The 22,733-nt window shown below is 33.6% G+C and overlaps 1 protein-coding gene across 1 annotated transcript in view; it reads right to left on the bottom strand.

Moving 5' to 3' along the window:
- Positions 1–22,733, bottom strand: part of LOC118181527 (uncharacterized) — a 218,835-nt gene that overhangs the window by 37,201 nt on the left and 158,901 nt on the right. The window contains exons 26-29 of the mRNA XM_085809773.1: positions 22,437–22,467; positions 22,192–22,332; positions 12,229–12,360; positions 4,133–4,345 (exon numbers count right to left, since the gene is read on the bottom strand). Coding sequence (XP_085665899.1) covers positions 4,133–4,345; positions 12,229–12,360; positions 22,192–22,332; positions 22,437–22,467 — 517 coding nt within the window. The remainder of the gene's footprint in view (positions 1–4,132; positions 4,346–12,228; positions 12,361–22,191; positions 22,333–22,436; positions 22,468–22,733) is intronic.

Below are 22,733 nucleotides of genomic sequence, written 5' to 3'. Positions count from 1 at the left end.
AACAAAATTACACAATATAATTTATTGCACTCAAAAATATAACAGTGTCTAATTTGTTAGCAAATTCATACATGAAATAAATTAAGCAAACATATGCAGTTTTTATTATGAACTATTTTCTATTTGATATTTTTACTTTCATTGAAAACAGCATGTCAAAGAAACCTAACTTGATTAAATTTTAAAAATATATATACATATGAACTGCTCTAATACTTGACCATTGCAAGTGAAATTTACAGTCCTAATTTTATTGGGACAAGGGGCAGAATTTAACATCTTATATCCTGATGATATTTAACTTGCATAAGTAACGTGGCTTTTATGTCATTTTACTGCTCACATTTTAAAAAGGAATATGTGAACAACTTAGATGCATACTACAAGTCAATTTAATGGATAGTTTCTCATTTTCAAATAAAATACGGAAAGGAAATTTCAGAAAAGAGAAGCAAAAGATAAGGCATTCAAAAAAATTCAAATGTCTATATTGCTGCTTACTTTTCCTACATTTTAGCAATTCCATATTTGAGAACCTTTTAACAATTGCATATGTGAACCAAGAACAGATTAAATATCTGTTATTGGTGTGTGGAAGAAATAATAGGACTATTAAATTAAATTAAAAACAGAAATTATTAAATAAAATAGGAAAAAAAATTATCTTCTGCCCTGAAGTGCATATAACCACTAATCTACCTTTATGCCCAGAAATCAACAAAAATGAGATAAGCTTTAGTTACTCTTAAAAGAAGACAACAGAACAATAAATATTGCTGCTTAGCTCTACCTATATTTCAGTCTGCACTTCAAGATTTGAATATTTGAGCTTTGAGCTGAAGCAAGAATAGATTAAATATCTGTCACTGATGTGGGGAAGAAAGAGGAGGCTTATTTTATTAATTTAAAATCTAAAAGTCATAAATAAAACAGGAGCAATTTCATCTTCTGCCTTGAAGTGCATATAAGAATCTACCTTCATGCCTCAAATTCAAGAAAAATGAGATAAGTTTTAATTGCTAAGAAAACAAACAGAGCACAGTAAAAAATTCGATAGCTATCTTCAACATATTTCTAAATCTTCGCTTAACATGCAATCAGCTCTTCAACCACCAAAGTGTGGCAGCTGAGTGATATTTCTATATACAAATAAAAGAAATTCATAGTTTTACCCAAGAAGTATTTTAGCTGAAAGTAATGAAAACAAGCCATTCTGTGCCAGAGCTTTGAAGTACATGGCTCACCTCACCTGAACATTTGGAGGCCACTTATCTTTAGGTGCAGAGTTTGTTTGATATATATATATATACATATTTTAATTAGGCTAAATTTGAGACCACATGAAACTTGTGGTTTCTCACAATTGTAACTTCTCCAAGCCCATAAATTCTCATGATAAATTATAGCAGGTTCTCCGGAAGATGCAAAATTTAAGGATATCTTACACACAGATCAGTGGCATGCCATGGTTTCTATCAAAGGGGGACTACGTATAAAGGAAAATTGTAATTCTCTTTAAAATGGCCCATACACAGACAATGGTGGTCATCTTACAGAGGTGACATTCAGCCCTAGTGTTTATTTATGCTCTCAGAAATACCTGTTGCTTCCAGAAGTGCTTGTTATAACAGGGTTTATAACATTGCAAAGACTATGAATACAATAATAATTAACATGCTTTGATAAATTTCTGAAAACTGGATCAAGTGGGGAGGTCAAAGTGATCATACCGTAATGAATAAATAAAATTTTAATCTGCTGGATGTCATAAAAAGAAACAATCAGTCAAAAATATTTCATCTCAAAAAGAGCATAAGGCCAACAAAACGATTTCTTATTTGCATATCATTAATTATTCTGAACTTATACAATATTTCACTTTGAGATGATTTGTATAATGTTCCCAATGTGTAACATATCTAACTTTGGCCATTATTTTTGTGTCTTTTAAAAATATATTGCCCCAAAATAAATGCTAGACAAGAGACTGAGACCATAGGGTTGTGACCCTGACAGTTGATAAATACTTAGTCATAAAACAGCTTCAGAGGTTGCTTGTGCATGCACCATAAGATCTCTTGTGCAAGAACTAGCTTTTCATACCACTTCCCTCTCCATAGTTTAATCCTCGAATTATTGCATCAATATACCACTTTGAATTCTTTCACTTAAACGTAAGTATGCATGCCTTCATGAAAGTAAACTTAAACATAGTGTTAAAAGTTAAAAAGTTAATTTCGTTTATATAATTACCGATAAAATTAAAATTTCTTGTTACCTATTGCCAGCAGTCAATAGCATGTTTATGGCAATTACGGGAATAGGTAAAAATCAGCTAGTCCTTCGATGCATTGAGCCAATGCAACTTCAGCTGCTCCTATTTGCACAAAAACCTGACTGCACACAAATAATGCACAGTTTCACAAGAGGTAAAATTATGTTCCTTTTAATGCTTTTAAATGTTAAATAAGAATGTAATTGTAAGCATTAATGCACAAAATGTCAAAGGATCAGCCTACTCCCACTGCTGGCACGCCACAGACACACATGCATATTTTCACTGAAAATTTCAGAAGTCTCATGAAATATATCAAACATTCACTTAATACTGCAAGCACAAGCATGGTAGGGAGATTACAAAGAAATTCCCATGCTAACATTTTACGTTACTGCTAGCAAAATTCAGATTAGAATTTGTTTGGAGTTAAGATAATGCAATATTTTTTTCTGCAGACATTAATTAGTAAAATAGCAAGTAGCTATTTTAATCAGTGTAACCTATAAAGGTACACAATTCAAGAAGCAGTAAAATGTTTTTTAACGCGAATATTTGTACAGAATAAAATTTCCAGAAAATGAGTTAATTTTACGAAAATGCATTTCCTTGGTGGGAAAGGATAGAATTGAATTTTTTTCATTTTACTGCAGGATTATTGAAAATATATACTTTAATTTGGAGAAATTCTAGGATAGTGTTTTGAGTATCATTACTGATGTTAAGTTCTAATTTTTTCCTGTTTAATTAACATATTCAAGTGTTTTTTTTTAAATTATACTTTTAAAAGTGAAAAATTTAATATTACATGCAATTGTAAAAATAGATAACTAAATAAGATAGTTGCTGTTTTCCATCACGCATATTTCTAATTATAAGCATCACAACAGAGCTACAAAGCATATAGAAACAAAATATTACATACCTTTGCAAATCCAGATCTTAATGAAGGATTATAAAGACAAAAGATAATACAAAATTTTAAAGCATTTTAGAAGCTAAAATTAAATAAAAACTTCTGAACTGTATTTTATATATACCAGGATGAAGCAATACAAATGATGCAAGATTCTGAACCCAAGTCTTATAACAAATTTATTCAGAGTATAATTTGCCACCACCACTGTCATTAAGTTATGAGACCATGTACGTATAAAGAAGATATTATTTCACAGAACAGATATTATGCAGATGAACAAACCACACAACAAAAAATTTACGAGAGAAATTCAAATTAATTACATCTATAAAATTAAGACAAACATGAAATTTAATTTTGATATAACAAAGAGCCATTTAAATTTGAAACACCAACTATGCAAAAATATGGAATTTAAATCCATTATCACATACTAGTAAACACACCACCAGTAAACATTTAGTAGTAGTAGTAGTATCACATTACCAGTAAACATATGTCACTTGTTTTAGACAAACAGTTGGAAAATTGTGAAAACAAAGTAATATTTCATTGTATTTTAAAACACAACAAATGTAGCAAACACTTCTAAAAATTTAGAAGTCTTATAAAAAAAAACTCAAGCGAAAACTCATATGACGTAAAATATAAATAATATATATATGAAAGGAAACTGATGTTGAATGTGGTACAGATTTTCAAACTTGTAAGAATGGTTCTGATTTTTCTTCAAGTTATAAGCAAATAATTTCTTTTGCAAGTTGTTCACATCAATTTTCCAGTTAGTAATTAAAAAAATATTGTAAAAACTAACCTTGCAAATCCTTTTTCTGTTTGATTCGTAAAACACTCATCTGATTTCATTTCATTCATTAGCAACTTGTTTGGGTGAATGTACTATTTTAAACTGAATTACAGTACAAAGAAAAAACAATTACCGATTTGATAGAGCCAGCTGGTAAACCAAATGTCCTTACACATTTCTTTTGATTGTCAGAAACGCTATCTGCTGAAACATCTTTCTTGAACATTTTAGTGTCTGTCAGCAAGCGCCTTGTTTCTTCTAGCTCTTTGTGCTCTTTATCAAACAAGCGCTTCAGATGATCAACATATAACACCAAAACTTCAAAAGCACGGCTAACACGTTCCTCCTAAATGCAAAAATGTGCACTCCCATTTTAGAAATTTAAATATAACTGAATAATATATCATGGTGTAAGAAGAAAGATGGTAAGAATTTTAGAAGGTGGTAGAATATGGGAAAAGTAACAGTTCTTGTAATACAATATATAATGGAATGTAGAAAGACAGCAGGCATGAAAAACATGAAAAGTCATTTAATAATGGTTAATTACAAGAAATAATGTTTGATACTTAAAAGATGTGTTCAAATGAATGATTGTCAGCTACAATGCATGGATCATGATAATAATGAAGTAGATGAAATAGTAGCGTCTTGCCCTAGCATGGTTTATGCTCCACGTATGTGCAATAAACATATTTTCAGCATGTTAAACTTCATTGTTTGGCCAAAGAACATCTATGTATGTTTAAGGTTGGCAATGAATTCACAATTCAGACTTCAGCGATGCGTAAGTGAAGTGCTGCGGAATGTGTGAAATTTGTTCACTTTGTGCCCAGTTATGCGAGCAATTATATACTGGGGACTTAAAAAAGAGCATGGGGTAAGATTTGTGCTCAAATATGCAAGAATTTATTTACTAGGAACTTAAAAAAGCATATGAGGAAATAGACTTTATTCTTTTTTAACTTGTGTTGTTTATGAGCTGTTTAAATTAATGCTGCAGGTTTTTGTAATGTGCAATAATCAATTAACCGTATTTTACATTTAATTCCAAACGTATTTTTGTTTGATATTACATCTTATATTTACTGTTATCATAAAATTTCCTTTCAAATTCATGCCTTCCACAAAGGCATGACTCATCCTATGCAAATAATTCTTAAGAGCTTAACATAATCAATTGATTTAACCTCATTTTACAAATTTGTTTTTTATTTCATATTTACAGTTATCATAAAAGCTCATCTTTTAACAGGCATTCAGCAAAATAACATACTCTGGTTCTTTCTTTTCGTATTCTTGATTACATTATAGTGGTAATCCAAAAGGTAATCAAAAATAGGTCTTCGAACATTCCAAACATACAAAATTATCTTTCATACTAATCATGCTAAATATAGTAAGAAATCAGTAGCAGCTTAACTTCTTCAAAGCTTCAAGCTTCTTATCAGGCTTAACTTCTGCAACATGACGAAATTTAGTGGAATAACATGTCTTTAGTTGCCAATCTCATGATGCATCACCAATTCTGTATAACGGATGCCAGCCAATAACGCCAACGAAACTTATCATTGCGCATGCGTGAAGCATAAACCATGCTAGGGCTAGACGCTACTAACTGAAATTTGACTGTGTTATGCAAATCACTCCACCTTCTTGCAGCACACCACTTGGTTTATAATCACACATTGTATTACAAAAACTCTTACTTTTGCCATGTTCTATTACTTCTTAAAGTTATGACCATTTAAGCTCATAAACATTATTAGACATTACATGTGCACATTAAAAGTAACTTAATAAAATAAATAGCAATATTTCTCACTTGAAATCACATCACACCAGTGACAAAATGCATTACATACCGCAACAACCAATCGCCTGAGCATACAGAGGAATTTTGCTTTCAAACCCATCAAACATTTTCATCTTTCTATGCTGTCACTCACATAAGCATTTGATTATAAATAAGTGCAAATCAAGTACCATTAATTGGAACTTGAATGATAGCTTTTACCATATTTCCTGGCATACTTTCTTTTACTCTAAAAGGATACTTCCTTTTTTTTACTCGAAAACATACTTTTTCTCCCAAAACAGTGGATGTTAAAAGTGCTAAGACTGTAATGGTAAAGACTTCTGATAATGAGAATATGTGCTATACTGCTGTTTTTGCATGTGTGCTGATGGATTAAAACTCCTTTGGTAATCATTAAACAACAAAACACTGCCTAAATGCACAATATCACATGGAATTTATATTCATGATCATCCAAAGGATGCATGGAGAGCATATCAAGCTGTGGTTACAAAAGGTGTGGTACAGGCATCCAGGAGGACTTCAAAAGAAATAGCCTTCATTAGTGTGCGATCACTTTAAGGCTCATATAATAGAACCAGCAAAACTCCTTGCTACTGAGCTGAAGATGCATCTTGCTATGATTCTTGGTGTATTCTCTTATCACTTCCTCTGGATGACCCAGGTGAATTTAATCACAAGATCTGAGCTTTCACATTTCATGCTATCACAGGGTAATATAATGATGTCAATTTTCTAATTTGTAATTAAATCATAACATGATGAGGGAATTAGTGGAAAAATTTCTTCAGCAAGTTCTGAATCTTTTGTTGATAAATGACCCAATCTCTAGGAGTTGGTTGGTTGGTGACAGAGGACAGGGACGCCTGATGTCTAACAGAGGTAAACAGGCAAACTGGAATGAGGCGTTAACTCATGACAGGATGAATGAAACTGCTGTTAATTTCTAGTGTTTGTGGATGGGTTAAAAAGGGTCCTGGCAGAAAGTTAAAAGTGAGACTATCATAAAAGTCTTTTAAAAGCAGTAGAATTAGCATTATGCTAAATGAATGTGAAGATGACATTGTGCATGACGAAACTAACAAATCCAGTGACAGTGAGAGTCAAAGAGAAAATAAATGTACATACGATTTTAGCAGCAGAAATCATGAATTTATGGGATTCTTCAGTGAATAAACGCTGATATATTTGCTAATTTTTTAATGTAACAGTTCCGTTTCCATTGTATAAAGTGTTATCATCAAGATAGGTACTTTGATCCTTTCTGTCCAATCCAAGCACTTTTCTTACATTTTCACAGTGCACCTTATGCATTGGTACATCTTATAGGCTGGGAAATATGGCAATTATGAGCAAAAGATATATTTAACAAACCATTATGATATGCCTGTGTGACTTAATAGTTACTATAATTAATTTAAAAATAGTAATATGATATGATCTTATCATTTCCCAGATTTCCAGTTTTGATTCAGTGCGTTTGTTAGTTATGCTACTGCAGAAACAATGCAATTTATTGCATTTGCAGCATATCCAGATTATTCATGTGTATTTGTTCAAATGACTACATGTCTAACAGGACAGATGGCTTCATTCAGAATTTTCAAACAGGAACTGGATAATATTCGTGTTACATGAAGGGAAAACTATGAAACCACATGTGCAGTGGCCCAAATTCAAATCAAAATTGAGCTACTAGGTGGACTTGTCTGTTCATTTTCTGCTGAGCCAGATTATTTATGCTAAAAAACATTTTCAGCTTTAGTTTCTCATGTTGAGCAACAATTTATTTTCATATTTGGTCTAAGAGGAAAATCATTTATTTTTCATGTTAAGATGAAGATAGTTATACACTGTAGCCAAACATAATTCTATATAACCTGAGAATAAGAAAATATAATACTGTTTACATTTCATTTAACATAAATACAAATAAATTAATCAAATAATGGAATTCCACCAAGTAGCTAACAGAGCAAGATTTAAGAACATGTAAGTTAGAGAAATACATGCTGTTTTACCTTTCTGGTTTATAAAATGAATTTATTGACAGTACATGAGTTGTAGGAATAAAATTGAACAATTTCAGCAGGATGTATACCTCATTGAAGAGACATTATGAAACACAAAGAACATAAAATCTTGTTTTGGACATCAGTATAGAACGGTGAATATTTAAAATTGATTGTGATGATAGGAAACTTAACCATTTAATTTCAGTAATGTAAATTATTATATTTAAAAATTTCATTTACTGTTTTATAAACAACCAATTATTACAACTGTATTTTGAAATTCGTCATCAAAGGTATTAGAAGAACAATTCTTATTTCATACGTATCTATTAAAATAATATTTTTAGTTTTACTTTTCAGCCAATTTAGTCTAAGTCTATTTAAAATTCGCCCTTTATCCCTCCATAAAAGGGCATGCAGACTACTAGACTATCCCCGAAAGCTTTTAAAAGTTAATGTTTAGCTAATTTCGAAGATAAATGTAATAATTAATTACAGTTTATGATACATTGGAATAAATATATTTTCTAAAACCTTTTCAGATAATAAAAAAAGTATAAATTTAAATGTAAATCCCAGAATTTTTATTCAGTATTCTTCTGGATAATAAAACCAGGATGTAATAAAAATAAGATTATGGTACATAACAATAAGGAAAATGGATAGAAAGCATGCATTCATAATATAATCAATATCATGGGATGAATTACAAGTAAATAAAATGGATAACATAAAGGATAATACTGAATCTGATTACCCATTAAAAAATCACTTAGAAATATTATAAAAACTACATCTAGAGACATTCAGATATCTATAAAACAACAATGAAGAACAAAAGGCATTGGTTAACTTCATTCCAATTAATTTTTGAGAAGTTTGAGCTTAAATTTGTGAATGATTCAAAGAGAAAGCATTTGAAAACGTTAAAAAAATCAGATAATTGATATTTATATGACATCCATTTATTACATGTTAGTTAATTTCAACTCTGAACAGTGTTTGGCACTTGAATCCAGAAATTTATTGATTAGCATTTAACTTTCAACTGGTATGGCACACATCGCAACCATTAGAGTATATCATTTTTCATTTAAAGCCTTTTCCTAGGAAGGGTATTCATATCAGCCTATGTAGGAAATATATGCTTATCAGTGCATTCATCATTTTCAGAAGAAATATCAAGTGAATTTTATCTCAAACAAAAATTATTAATCACTTACATGATTAAATGAAGATATACTTGAGGTGTGCATACAGGAAAGAATTTTATTTAGGAGTCCGGGATTCAAAATAATACTAATTAAGCACAATTTTCTTACCATATGAGTTAAAGATTGAACTCACATAAATTAGAATAAAAGCAAATAGGATATAATTAAACATGAACAAAATGAAACTTTGCTAAAATAACAAAACACAGGAAATCTGAAAATGTGGCATCAATCTTGATTGCAATCAAAATAAAATGTTGCTTCTCCAAAATTATGTCATATTTTTTTATAAACTAATCTGATTTAATTCCACGTAATTCCTTGCAAATCTGGAAGACTTTTAATAAAAATTTAATTCCGCTCATTTGCAGTATGAAAGAAATGCCAGTATTTTTCCACCGTCATATATATGTAGACATACTAATAATTCATTAAAATGATATATTTTAATTTGTATATGGTCACAATGAAACATCAAAGTGTTGTTAAGTCTGATGATATAAATGTTTCAATAACTTGTTGTTGAACTTGATATAAACCCCAGCTCTTCATTTACATGGCTAGAACAGTATTACCTTTCTCTAAATGTTAAGATTTCCTACCAGACAGGTACATGCATTTCTTCATTAGAATTATATTTTTCCACCATATGATGAGTTAAGCACATTTGTGACAACATGATTAAGTACTGAATTTTATATTCGATGCTGAAATATTACTTCTGTTCTATTTTTAATAACAATTATGAGAGCTTTTAATAAAGATCCTAATATCGTTACAGTACACTGGTGTGCAAAAATTAAGGACGAGACGGTTTTTTCAATATAACTTTGTACAAAAGCTTTCCAAATCAACACATTTAATACCGTAAGATCCCCAATACGTAAGGACATGAGTAGTGTAAGCAACACTTACTAAAAGAGAAATCAGAGGGATAAAAAGAAGCTTTATTGAAAAAGTAGCATGGAGCGCAATGCGACTGAAGGCCGAAACATCCCTGTGATGGGTGTCCAGCAAGAAACATCCGGTCTTTAATAGGGGATATGATCTCCCCTGACTGCTAGGCAGGTTTCACAGCGTCTGCCCATGCTGAGAATGAGGGTGTCAATGAGTTGTTGAGGCATTGCTGCCCATTCGTCTTGCAGCACCAATCGAAGCTCCGAAATTGTTACTGGTGGTAAGGTACGAGCTGCCAAGCGTCTGCCTAGAAAATCCCATACATGCTCGATGGGATTGAGATCCGGAGATCATGCCAGCCAATCCATACGTTCAATATCCTCACTCTCTAAGAGCTGTTCGGCAGCTACTGTGCGATGACATGGTGCATTGTCGTCCATGAAAAGGAACTGCGGACCCATAGCTTCTCTAAAAGGACGCACATATGGAAGAAGAATCTTGTTACAATAACAGGTCCCGTTGACTGAACCTGCGTCGAAGATGTGAAGGTCTGTATGACTACCAAGCATGATGCCTCCATACCTGTCCTTTCAATGATGTTCGAGGGATGATTGCGGCTTCCCCGCTCTCTCCAGATGAGTATGCGATGAGAATCGCTACTCAGACTGAATCTGCTCTCATCTGTAAAGAGTACTCGTCCTCATTCATTCTCTACAATTCTGGTGTTCCAGGCACCACAGAGAACGCCTTCTCCGATGGGCAGGCGTTAGAGGTACACACCGTACAGGGTGTCGTGCAAACAGACCACCACCGTGCAGTCTTCTGGCCACGGTAAAACGCGATATCGGTCGTCCAGTCGCCTGTGTCGTGTGTCTAGCGTTTTCTCCCGCTGTCTGCCGCCTGTTTCTTCTGGCCTGTAAGGCAATATACCAGTCATCTGCGGGTGTGGTTCCTCGTGGACGACACTACTAAACCCCCGGATAGCTGATCCTGTAGTTTGAAATTGTCTCCAAAGTCGTGAAACGATGCTGTGAGCAATTCCGAACTCTGCAGCCACACTTGTCACACTGCAGCCTTCCTCCAACTTCCCAATGATTCGACCTCAGGTAAAAGCATCCAGATGTCATCTAACAGATTGATTATTTGCCATTTCTCGCTGAGGCAGCAACTCGGTGTGATTTTAACTGCTATACGGCGTGCAATCTCTTTGCCAGAAATTCTGATCTTACACCGACAACATGCTTTATACTACTCAGACACTCCCCCATTACGTCTACCTGCATATCTGCACATGAGCTACCGTACATCACCTTACTTAATCTCCTGATTTGTCTTTCTGTCCACTCTGCCTCTTCGTTCAGCTGATACGCTAATTTTTCGACTTCGTCCTTAATTTTTGCACATCAGTGTAGACAGCTACAGGAATTCAAAATTAGTTCCACTCAGAAGTTGCACACAGACAAAATAAGATTTCACTTTTCCCTAGCCTCGTTCTTGAAAAGTACTATTCCTTTAACCTTTAACTGGTTTGCCCGTGCTCAGCATGTGCATCACTTCCAGGACTCATTTGATTTGCTTGCACAGTGTACGGACTAGAATTTATGTGAACTATTAATGTTTTGCTTGTATTTTTATTTCTTATTAGTTCACATTTGTTAAGAGATGGCTAAAGCTATCCTTTGAAACATGATCACTATATATGGGGAAAGTTTTGGGAATAAAATTTCATGCTGCTCTAATGTTAATAAATAATACTATAATTATTATATACAAAAATATAAAAAAGTATATAATTATTATTTATATAATCCTAGTGTTAAGAGCAACATGTTAATCTTAAGTAATAAAATTTTTAGAACTACCCTTATAAAAATTAAATTTAAATGCTGACAGCATTTAAACTGAAGTTAAAATTTAAAAAAAAAATGGCAACTTTTAGTGGTTAAACACACAACCTTTTGTTTGACAAATCGTGGTTAAACCCCACGATTTGTCAAACAAAAGGCCCACTAATACTTCTAAAAATTAGCATTCAGGAGACTTATACTGTAGCTTTTATGCATATAAAATCAAAGGCAACAGATATAATTATTATTATTCATTGCCTAAGGAACATATAAGAGCCTAATAGCTGGCTGTTGTATGAAAATTTAAATAATAAGTAAAAGGAACAGTAAAATATAATAGAAAAAATGCTTTTGTAGTAGATAACATGTGAAATTTTAATTTGATTAAAGCTAAGGGTAGAAAGTACATAAATGCATAATTATCAATTATTTCTTACCTGCTGAACAGAACCATAGGTTTCAGAACGACTTGACATTCTAGCTGTTGCTTGCTGAGCAATATCAATATGATTCTGAATTTTTGAAATCAGATCTCTAACATCAGGACTAGTAGCTTTAAGATTAAGTGTCTGTAAGAATGTAATATTTTTTAAATAACATTTTGTAAATATGAACTAAAAATTTAAAAATATTATTTAAAGTTTTTAACAGATGTTAAAAATGCAGTTCTCTTTAATGAAAAAATTAAAAGCGTTAAATTCATATCCATTTTATAAAGTAAAAATAAACAGTAAACAATATATTAAACAAATGGCAATATGGAGCAAAAATGATCTGAACACTAAAAACTCTGAATTACATTTCCACATTGCTGAAAGTTTGTCAGGGTTTTTAAAAATAAATATGCAGATATAAGACAAATTACATTTTTAAAGATTATGATGGCAAATTATAATACTCCCAGATGACAAAGTATTTTATAAATTATACATATTATGTATATGTCATGTTTAAACCATATATTTTTTTGAAATTTTATTACATGGAAAGACAGAATAAAAAAAATAGAATAAGGTAAATGCAATAAGCACTGAGACAAAAATGGCGCTGTAAAACAATGTAGTAAGAGTTCAAGGATTAACACATTGAATAGAAAAATAGTGAAAATAAAAATAGGTGAATTAGAACCCAAGAAAACAGACATCTAAAATCAAGCTCACGAAGTTTGTGAGACATTGGTACAGCCAACGTAGGTTGACAGACCCACATTTTCATTTAAGTTATGCCTTAGTGAATCGAACAAATTAGCCGCAATATCGCAAAAGCAAATTGACGCCGCAATATCGCGAAATTTGTCATGTGTCCGGCTGAATCAAATGGTGCCTTGTAGACACTTCATGTGAGAAAATAATTCAACCAAATTCCCAAAAGAGAAAACTAATAATGGTTGGAAGGTTTCCCCTAGTTTTGAAAACTGAAAGAAAGGCATAAGTAATGATGAAATCAGGAATAATGTGCAGAATTTAGAAAATCCTAATACAGTCAAAAGTCTTTAATCCGGACCTCCAAGCTTTCTATGCATGCGTCAATGCATTATGCGTTGATGCATGCGCCTAATACGTTTATGCATGCGCGTTTAATGTATAATGGACAGTATAAGCTAAGTTATAATTATCTATTTCAGTTAATGTTGCAGATTGCGTTGTTCCTTAATCTTCGAAGTGGATCCGGCTTATTATTTTTTGCAGACTCTTAGAGCAATTTTATAAAAATAAGCTTGAACTTTCGATTATGTCAAATAGAATTTCCAATGCTGGAGCTGCCAAAGGATCTACATGCCCCATCAAACAAAAAGTGGAATTGCTGCAAAAAAATGGATAAAGGCTCCTTTGTTTCTCTAACCATTTCGAAATCTGTTTATCAATTTCAGCCTGCTCTGCGCAGAGGGGGGGGGGACGCCGCGGCGCACAATGAACTGGAAGTTGATCTGTCAGCACTATCCTTATCGTCACGGCAGATGTTTTTATTTTATTCAGCTTATAATTCTTTACTAAATGTAGTCTTTCATCTTGATGTACTCCATCTTTGATATGATTTAAATCGAATCCCTCGTCGTTATAAATATCACAAATACAAATCAAATAGTTTTCTGGTTGCAATTTTCTACTATGCGTAATGTATGCTTTACGCATGCGCGTGTTGAAAGAAATGTTTAATAAAGTAAACAAATAAATATTAAGCTTTTTTTTTTTGTAAATTTTGATACCCTTTATATCATAATTGCTCTTTATTTCATAAATTATGGTTTCATATTTTTAATTTTATAATTTCTGCATGCCATCTTACCAGATTTAAACTGATGACCTATAATCCGGAATTGCCGAAGTCCCGATGAGTCCGGATTAAAGACTTTTGACTGTACAATAAATATGTGTTGAGGCAATAACAGGAGAGAAAAGAGGGGCCCAGTATATCACGAGCATGACTAGTCTATTTGAGTCCTAAAATAGAAGAAAGGATGTATCTGACTGTAAGGTGGCATCATCCATTGCACACCACTATCTTTACTAGAAAATTAATCTTCCAGAAATTCATCTTTGCAGGACCTCAGAATATCAAAATTTTGTTTTAACCATCATTTATACAATGCCAAGGGCAAGCAGAACTTTTTCCTATGCAGGCCTGATCTTACCTCTCTCAGCAAATTCAGTGAACTTACTGACAAGCGTCCATGTGGGAATTAAACTCTGGCTGTTTCTTCAGGCCGATTTTCACTTTCAGGGGAAAAGTCTGTGAATGTGCAGCAAATTTTGGCAAACTACAAGTAAAAGTCAAATGATTTTTGTCTACACTTGAGACACCTTGGTGTGTTATTGCAGAACATTTGCCCATTACCATATCTTTGACAACAAAAATACATAGTGCTCCAGTTGCTTCTATACCTTCTAATAGTAAGAATTGTTTCTTCTTATACATGCCTCAAACTTGTATTTGTCTCTTCAGAGAAACAAAAAATATAGGACATTTCAACTCAATACCTTCAGATTTAACTATAAATTGTCAGACTTTAATTTTAGCCTTCTTCGCAAAGTTTGGCTTTAACTTCGTCCGCAGTTATGTACCTAGTTAACCAACTTATTGAAACTTTTAATGGAGTGTCTTCTTTCAGTCTAAATGTGCTGAACTGCATTTCATTCTTCATGAAAATAGTGTGGGTGTAATCACGATCTGGGGCAGAGTAAAAATAATAGTAATCTTGCTCCGGTCAGAGTTCCTGTGTAATTATGTTTCGTATACAGTAGTCCTCTTATTTCTTTCTACTTTACCTCCAGCCTAAAGCAAATTATCAGAGGCAGCCTTTCTTTTGCTAGAATAGGCATGGTGTCAGCAGCAATGACCAAGCTGTCATTAATCAAGTTTCATCACTTTGATCGTCCATTTTTTAATCATCAGAAACAGAAGCAGAAGAGCATCAAACTGATCATCAGTTGATGTCCGTGCAGTAATCATCTTAACAACTCTGGAATTTTCTTTTCCATCATTTTCTGTTTTGTCTGCAGTTGGCATACTTTGAATCATCTTTACGGCAGGTAAATGTAGCAGTGACTTTTTTTTTCTGCTAGAGTTGACTTCAAAAACTTAAGGTTTTTTCTCCCTCCTTCCAGCATGCCTTTGTGGTGTAACAGTTAGCACACTCAGTGTGTATTCAAGAGGTCTAGATTCGAGTCCCGACAAAGGCATTGCATAATTTTCACATCTTCGGAATCAAAATAACCTAATGCCTCTACAGCAGCGCTCAAACTAAAAGGTGGTGAATTATGATTCTTTACCACCAGGATTTGGTGACTGGGCCTCCTAATTCCCAGTCGCCCTTTAAAAGTGGCAGTATACACCAACAGTGGGCACAGCCCAACCCACATAACCAAACAAGTTAGTCTTATGGTCATAACCAGGCCATGCCTGGAGTATATATAGCATTTTCTCCCTCCTTCCAGCATGCCTTCATGATGTAACTGTTAGTACACTTTGTGCATATTCAAGATGTCCAGGTCCAAAATAACCCAATGACTCTACAAATTAAAGGGCAAGTTTTCATTATTAATTGGGCTAAATAATGCCTCTGAATTGTTCACGAGAAAGATCTTAATCCATCAAAGTGATAAATTCCATTTTGCTGTGCATAAATTTGCTTGAACTGGTTTCCAAGATTTTAATTGCAATTCCTCAATATTTTGAAGAACATGAAAAATCACATCTTCACCTCCATGGTAACCCAAATTAAGCAGGATTGTATACGATTGGTCAACTTAAATGGAAGAGTGCTCAGTATGATTTAAAAGAAGCACAAAATGTTATAAGAGGCGAGTGGCATTGACAGTATTGTCAGCCAATCAGAAAGCAGTGGAAAATAAATCAATTGCAGATGATTGTAACTTGATATATAACAGGAGCAACAGACAATACAACCTTCATATTTGCCAGTTCCCCTCTGAATTCTCTCTTCTGATAACTTATGCCTTAGCAATGGAATGTCCTCTATTTTATACACTGTCTGGATGCTCTGCTGCAGTGCACTGGAGCTCCAGTTAGTTAGCTATTGGTCTCTAAAGCTTAATCGTTTGTATATTCTACCATAAGGTATGAACATAAGCAATTTGCTCCCATTCAGATAACTCCTTCTCGGTGCATCACTTTAAAAATTATAGAGTGCATATGTGCATATTGTTGGCAAGCAAATAGTGATGGACTGTCGCCAATAGCACGATAAACATTATGAACTGGAAATCCTGCAAAGGAGTTAACTGGGTAACTCGCTTATTCTTTACTTTTACAATTCTCACTCCTTCAAGAAACGACATTGATATGACACTCTTTATTATATAACTCCCTTTCGATATATATATATATGTTTGAATACTAATGAATCTTAATATACTTTTATGTATTGATAAAGTATATGTTTCACTTACAATTTCTGTCTACAACCTTTTTTGAATTACAAGTTAATTAGCTATTATCTCGCTTGAAACTGAGCTGGATACACGGTAAAAAGAAATAATTTACACTCTACTTAATTTATTGTGAAATTTCGAGGTTATAAAAATGTTTTACAACACACATATATATATAGGATATAAAAATAGTTATTTTGGTTAAAAATAGTTATTTGGTGCCACAAGTTGTCCAAAAGAAATATTTTTTGTAAAAAAATGCAGATGAGACTGCTATGACGAAGGAAGAGATATAACTGATGAAAGAAAAGATGCATGCGTTGAAAAGATGAAGGGACTTTTATCTTTGTTGTGACAGTTTCCCTTGCAAATATTCATGTTCCTGTCCACCATTTTCATAGTATGTATGAATTGTTAATATCTTCAATAAATATTCAAGTTACCTATCAACTAGACTAGTTTATTATTAGCCTCTAGTCAGTCATTTACAAAATATAAGTATCAAGCCTATATATATATATATATATATATATATATATAAGCCTATATATATATATATATATAGGCTTGATACTTATATTTTGTATATATTATATACAGGGTGATTATAAATTGTTTTACCAAAATTAAGAGGGGTGATAGTACCCATCCAGACAAGCAACAATTACCATAGAACATAGGGTCGCACTCCACTCTAAGAGGCAAAAAAGGGGAAAGTAGAACGCATCGACAAAGAAGGCGACTATCAAGAATTATCTGTATGCAAATTTGCACAGAGAAGAAGCAGCATTTTGCCCTTAGTTGGAACCGAAGAAAGCCAATCAGAGCAAACGGTGTCCTTGAAAACAGCACAACATCATCGCTTCAAACATTACCTTGCTAACATGGTCCGAAACTTGGAGAATTCTATGGCATGGTGGAAACATGGTGAATGCTATGGCAGAGTACACATATAAGGAATTGGCAAATATTCACTCACATATGATGAAGCCAAAGGTAATGGATGCAAAGCATGAAGATTGTACGAACAGTGGTTTCCAACTCATTGGATTCCAAGTCATCTAGCCTTTCTCAGTGTTGATCGAAGTCTGCGAGAAGCCGGTTCTTTTGCCATCTCAAAATGCAATGCAGGATGTTCGTGAAATGCACGAGTCCCAAAAATGGACGAGTGAATTTTAACTAGATTTGAAGCAGTTCTTTCCACAAGTACACGAGCGGTGGCTTGCAAAATGGGTGTTTCTCAGCCAGTGGTGTGGCGTATTTTATACAAGGAATGCATGCACCCTTACCACATGCAAAAAGTGAAATTTTTGGACACAGGTGATTATCTCTGTGGAGCAGACTTTATGCAGTGGATGCTTGGAATAAGGAATAACAATTCACGAATTCGTGCATTAATATTATTTATGATGAGGTAACATTCAGTACAGAAGGCCTTTTCAAAGTGCACAATCAACACTTTTGGTCTGACAGCAATCCCCCACTGCACTACCTCTCATAAAACACCACCAGAAATTTTCCGTGAACGTCTGGGCAGGTATCCTAGGTGATTACCTTGTAGGCCCTTACATCATGCCAGACCGTTTGACACACCTAACATACCGTATCTTCTTGGAATAAGTGCTTCCCATTTTATTGCAGGCTGTTCCACTCCCCATCCAGAAAGACATGTGGTTTATGCACGATGGAGCCGCAGCACATTTTCCCGTCAGGTTCTGTAGCTTTTTTAATGCCACATATCCCGCATGATGGACCTGTCGCTTGGCCTCATTGCTCACTGGACCTCAACCCACTGGACTTTTTCTTCTTGGGGCACATGAAATCTGTAGTGTACGAGACACCTATGGACTCAGCTGAGGATCTTGTGGTGAGGATCGTTGTTGCCGCAGACAACATTAACGTGACATCAATCTTCGAGAGGGTGTGCCTGTAGATCCTTTGCTGACGTCAACTGCGCAACGACACACGTGATCGACATTTTGAGCCCTTTCTGTGAGTTTATTACTAAACAATAAATCTGACTGCACATCTTTTGGTCTCATTCATTCGCTTTCCCAACACTGTTCTAAGTTCAGATTGTAATTCTAATATTCCTCTTTTCTGCCTCTCAGAGTGGAACATAACCCTATGTTCTATGCTAATTACTGTTCATCTGGATGGGTTCTATTACCCCTCTTAATTTCTAAAAGCAATTTAGAATCTCCCTAGATATATATATACACACATATTCAGAAACCTGTTCTGTTCATCAGATTGCCTGTATTTTATTAAATGCTCACTGGAAGTATACATCTAGAATCGAGTTCATGATACCTTTATCAAATACCTATACATTATGTGTTGAGCATTTGTTTTCTATTCCATATTCTGAGATCAAATTCTAATCCATTTTTATATCAAGATTCTAGAGCAAATTTTATCCTATGTAGTTATGCCTACCTATACATAGTCCAAATTAAAAGATGAGTTTATGTAGAATTATAAGGGTTATTCAGAAAGTAAAGAACAATCATGCAACATGTTCATGCACAACCACCTGCCACACTTACAGCAAACCACTAACTCAATCTACGTTAGATTTCATTTCTGTATAGTAATGTTTACATTGCTAGAATACTTTTCAGACTGGCCTTGATAATAAAAAATCCCATATCTAATCTAGGCATACCTAATTATAGGGAAAATGATGGCAATTGCATTTTGGGACCAGAAGGGCTTACTGCTCGCTGAAGTCGTGTCAAGATAGGATACAATAACATCAACAGCCTACTCTGAGACTTTTCAAAGAATTCTATGCACCATCCAAAACAAAAGGTGTGGATTTTTATCTGTCAGGATCACGATGATTCATGACAATGCTCAATCTCGCATGGTTTAATCAAAACAAGAAACACAGCAATTCAAGTAGGGTGTTTTCCAGCAGCATCCTAATAGACCCGACTTGGAGCCAAGTGACTTCCATTTTTTTCTGAAAATGAAGGTGTATTTGTCAGAAAACACTTAAAAGCGATAAAGATCTCAAAAAACCAGTGATGGCGTGATTATGGTCATTGATGATAGATGAGTACAACAGGGGTATTGAGGAACTTGTGCCACAAAATGATAGGTGCATTGATAACAATGACAGCTATTTTGAAAAATAGAGTTTGATCCATTGTTAATGTGCACAAAGTCTTGTGATATATAATTTATTTTAATTCAGCAACACTTAAACATTCTTTATTTTCTAGATGACCTGTATACATATTACATCATTATAGTCACATTTAGTGAAATCCTCTTCTTTGAAATTATTAACAGTTTTAAAAGAAGATAAGCAGAGCCATGCCATTAGTAGACTAACAGGGCTAGCTTAATCACTTACGAGTTTTGGTAACAAAACACTCAACTTAATTTTTCTCCCAATATTTAAATTTCTTAAAAGGAATGGAATTTTACTTCTTTTGAAAAATGTGCCCTCGAAAAGTGTATTCAGATTTTTTACATGACTCAATATGTTGATTCTATATGAGAATGTTAGAAAATCATCTGCAAAGGCATCCATCCCTTAGGCAGATAACCCTCATGTACTTTGCCATATTCAGATAAATTTACTTAACCATCTACATGAGAATGGACTAGCTAGTTTTTTCACCTGTTCCTATCAGCACTTAAGTATTTTTAACCCACAGCAGTAGGTAAGAAGAAATTAATTTTCTCATGTTTCTTAGAAGTGATGACATTTTAATTTTTAGAGCAACATTGAGTGCATGAATGTTTTTGGAGATGATGATGAACTGCTGGGTATAATGTGACATTCAAATGAAGCTTGCCTTCATTTAAGTGATTAGATAAATTTTTAAAATACAAACATATAGCCAAAAGAGCACCCTCACGTAATGCATGAAGTGTTGCTCAATTTAGAAATGACTAGTGTGCAATCTCTGTGTGACTTAAAATCAATCCAACATTCTTCTATTGAATACTGCTTGCTTCTTGAAAATTTTAAATGATTTTGGGAATCATTTTGATGAGGATGAGCTCCAAAATGGTTACTTTCAGAAGCTGGGCCCCTCCCTGGCCACACATCAAATGACAGCATGCGTGAAATCAAAAGCTTCCTTAATGCCCACATTACTTCAACATATAGCCAAAAGAGCACCCTCATGTAATGCATGAAGTGTTGCTCAATTTAGAAATGACTAGTGTGCAATCTCTGTGTGACTTAAAATCAATCCAACATTCTTCTATTGAATACTGCTTGCTTCTTGAAAATTTTAAATGATTTTGGGAATCATTTTGATGAGGATGAGCTCCAAAATGGTTACTTTCAGAAGCTGGGCCCCTCCCTGGCCACACATCAAATGACAGCATGCGTGAAATCAAAAGCTTCCTTAATGCCCACATTACTTCAACATATAGCCAAAAGAGCACCCTCATGTAATGCATGAAGTGTTGCTCAATTTAGAAATGACTAGTGTGCAATCTCTGTGTGACTTAAAATCAATCCAACATTCTTCTATTGAATACTGCTTGCTTCTTGAAAATTTTAAATGATTTTGGGAATCATTTTGATGAGGATGAGCTCCAAAATGGTTACTTTCAGAAGCTGGGCCCCTCCCTGGCCACACATCAAATGACAGCATGCGTGAAATCAAAAGCTTCCTTAATGCCCACATTACTTCAACATATAGCCAAAAGAGCACCCTCATGTAATGCATGAAGTGTTGCTCAATTTAGAAATGACTAGTGTGCAATCTCTGTGTGACTTAAAATCAATCCAACATTCTTCTATTGAATACTGCTTGCTTCTTGAAAATTTTAAATGATTTTGGGAATCATTTTGATGAGGATGAGCTCCAAAATGTTTACTTTCAGAAGATGGACCCCTCCCTGGCCACACATCGAATGACAGCATGCGTGAAATCAAAAGCTTCCTTAATGCCCACATTACTTGAACAGGCTGATGGCACCCAGTGTCTCTGGACTTAAGTCCATTTGATTATTTTCTGTAGGGTGCTTTAAAAGGAAAATTCATGCTAACAAGCATTGCATAATTACAGGAACTCAGAAACAACATTTCATGCAAAATTGCAAAGATTAGTAATGATCAGCTATTTTCACAAACACGAAGTGTCTCCTTAGGTCATGCCCAGCTCATCCCCATTAAAATACTGGAAATCCTCATCATTAAGTGAGCATTCCCAGCATTTGCTCTTAAATCGACTTCCAGCATCTGCTGTCATATAGAGAAAAATTTGTAATCATATATGCATGTTAAAATTTGAAAAATATTCTTTGAGATATTGCTATTAACTTGGGTCTAATACCAAAAGAATCATGTTATATAAACAAATATACATTAAACTGAAATGCAGTAGATTTCTTAAATTTTTAAAAAAATAATTCTAGTCTGACATATAAGATGATGAAATTTTTAAAAAAAGTCACTAGAATGGTCATAATTTTAAACAGCAAATCCTCATTATAAAAGAGTAATTAAATATTTCATTGCATGAATACACTTACATTTAAATGATCTCGCATAGCCTGAAATTCATTTTCTACATTTTTCTCAGCTATATCTCGTTGACGTTTATTTACATCAATTCTTTTATTCAGAGTTGTACGATCAGTTTTGAAAGCCAGGGACAGTGCAATAAACTTACTCTGAAAATAAAAGGAAAAATTTAGTTGGAATTAATGTAAATAATAAAGTTGATCACAATATATTTACATGTTTAAATAGGAAATAATGCACTCATTAAACTTACTTCAAGTTCTTGCTCATCAAATGCTTCAACCCTAAATAAGATTTTTAAGTTAAATTTCATATTAAAATGTTTCTAAATATTATTATATGCATATTAAATGAAAATCTATAGTTACATTACAACTAATTTGCAGTCTTAAAATATCAGACTGCTGAAGGCACATGCAAAATTTAGAATATTTAGATCAAGGCAATTAAACTGAATTCTTTCTCTCAAGCTGGACAAAAATATGTTTAAACACATGTCTATTTCCACATCTAAGAATTTTAAGATCATATGGTGCAGTAATATTAAAAG

This window comes from Stegodyphus dumicola, chromosome X2 (genome assembly GCF_044657685.1).
Source record: "Stegodyphus dumicola isolate Sdum_Otavi_A_Nest chromosome X2, ASM4465768v1".
In the NCBI taxonomy this organism is placed as follows: domain Eukaryota; kingdom Metazoa; phylum Arthropoda; class Arachnida; order Araneae; family Eresidae; genus Stegodyphus; species Stegodyphus dumicola.
This window is presented reverse-complemented; position numbering and strand designations above follow the sequence as displayed.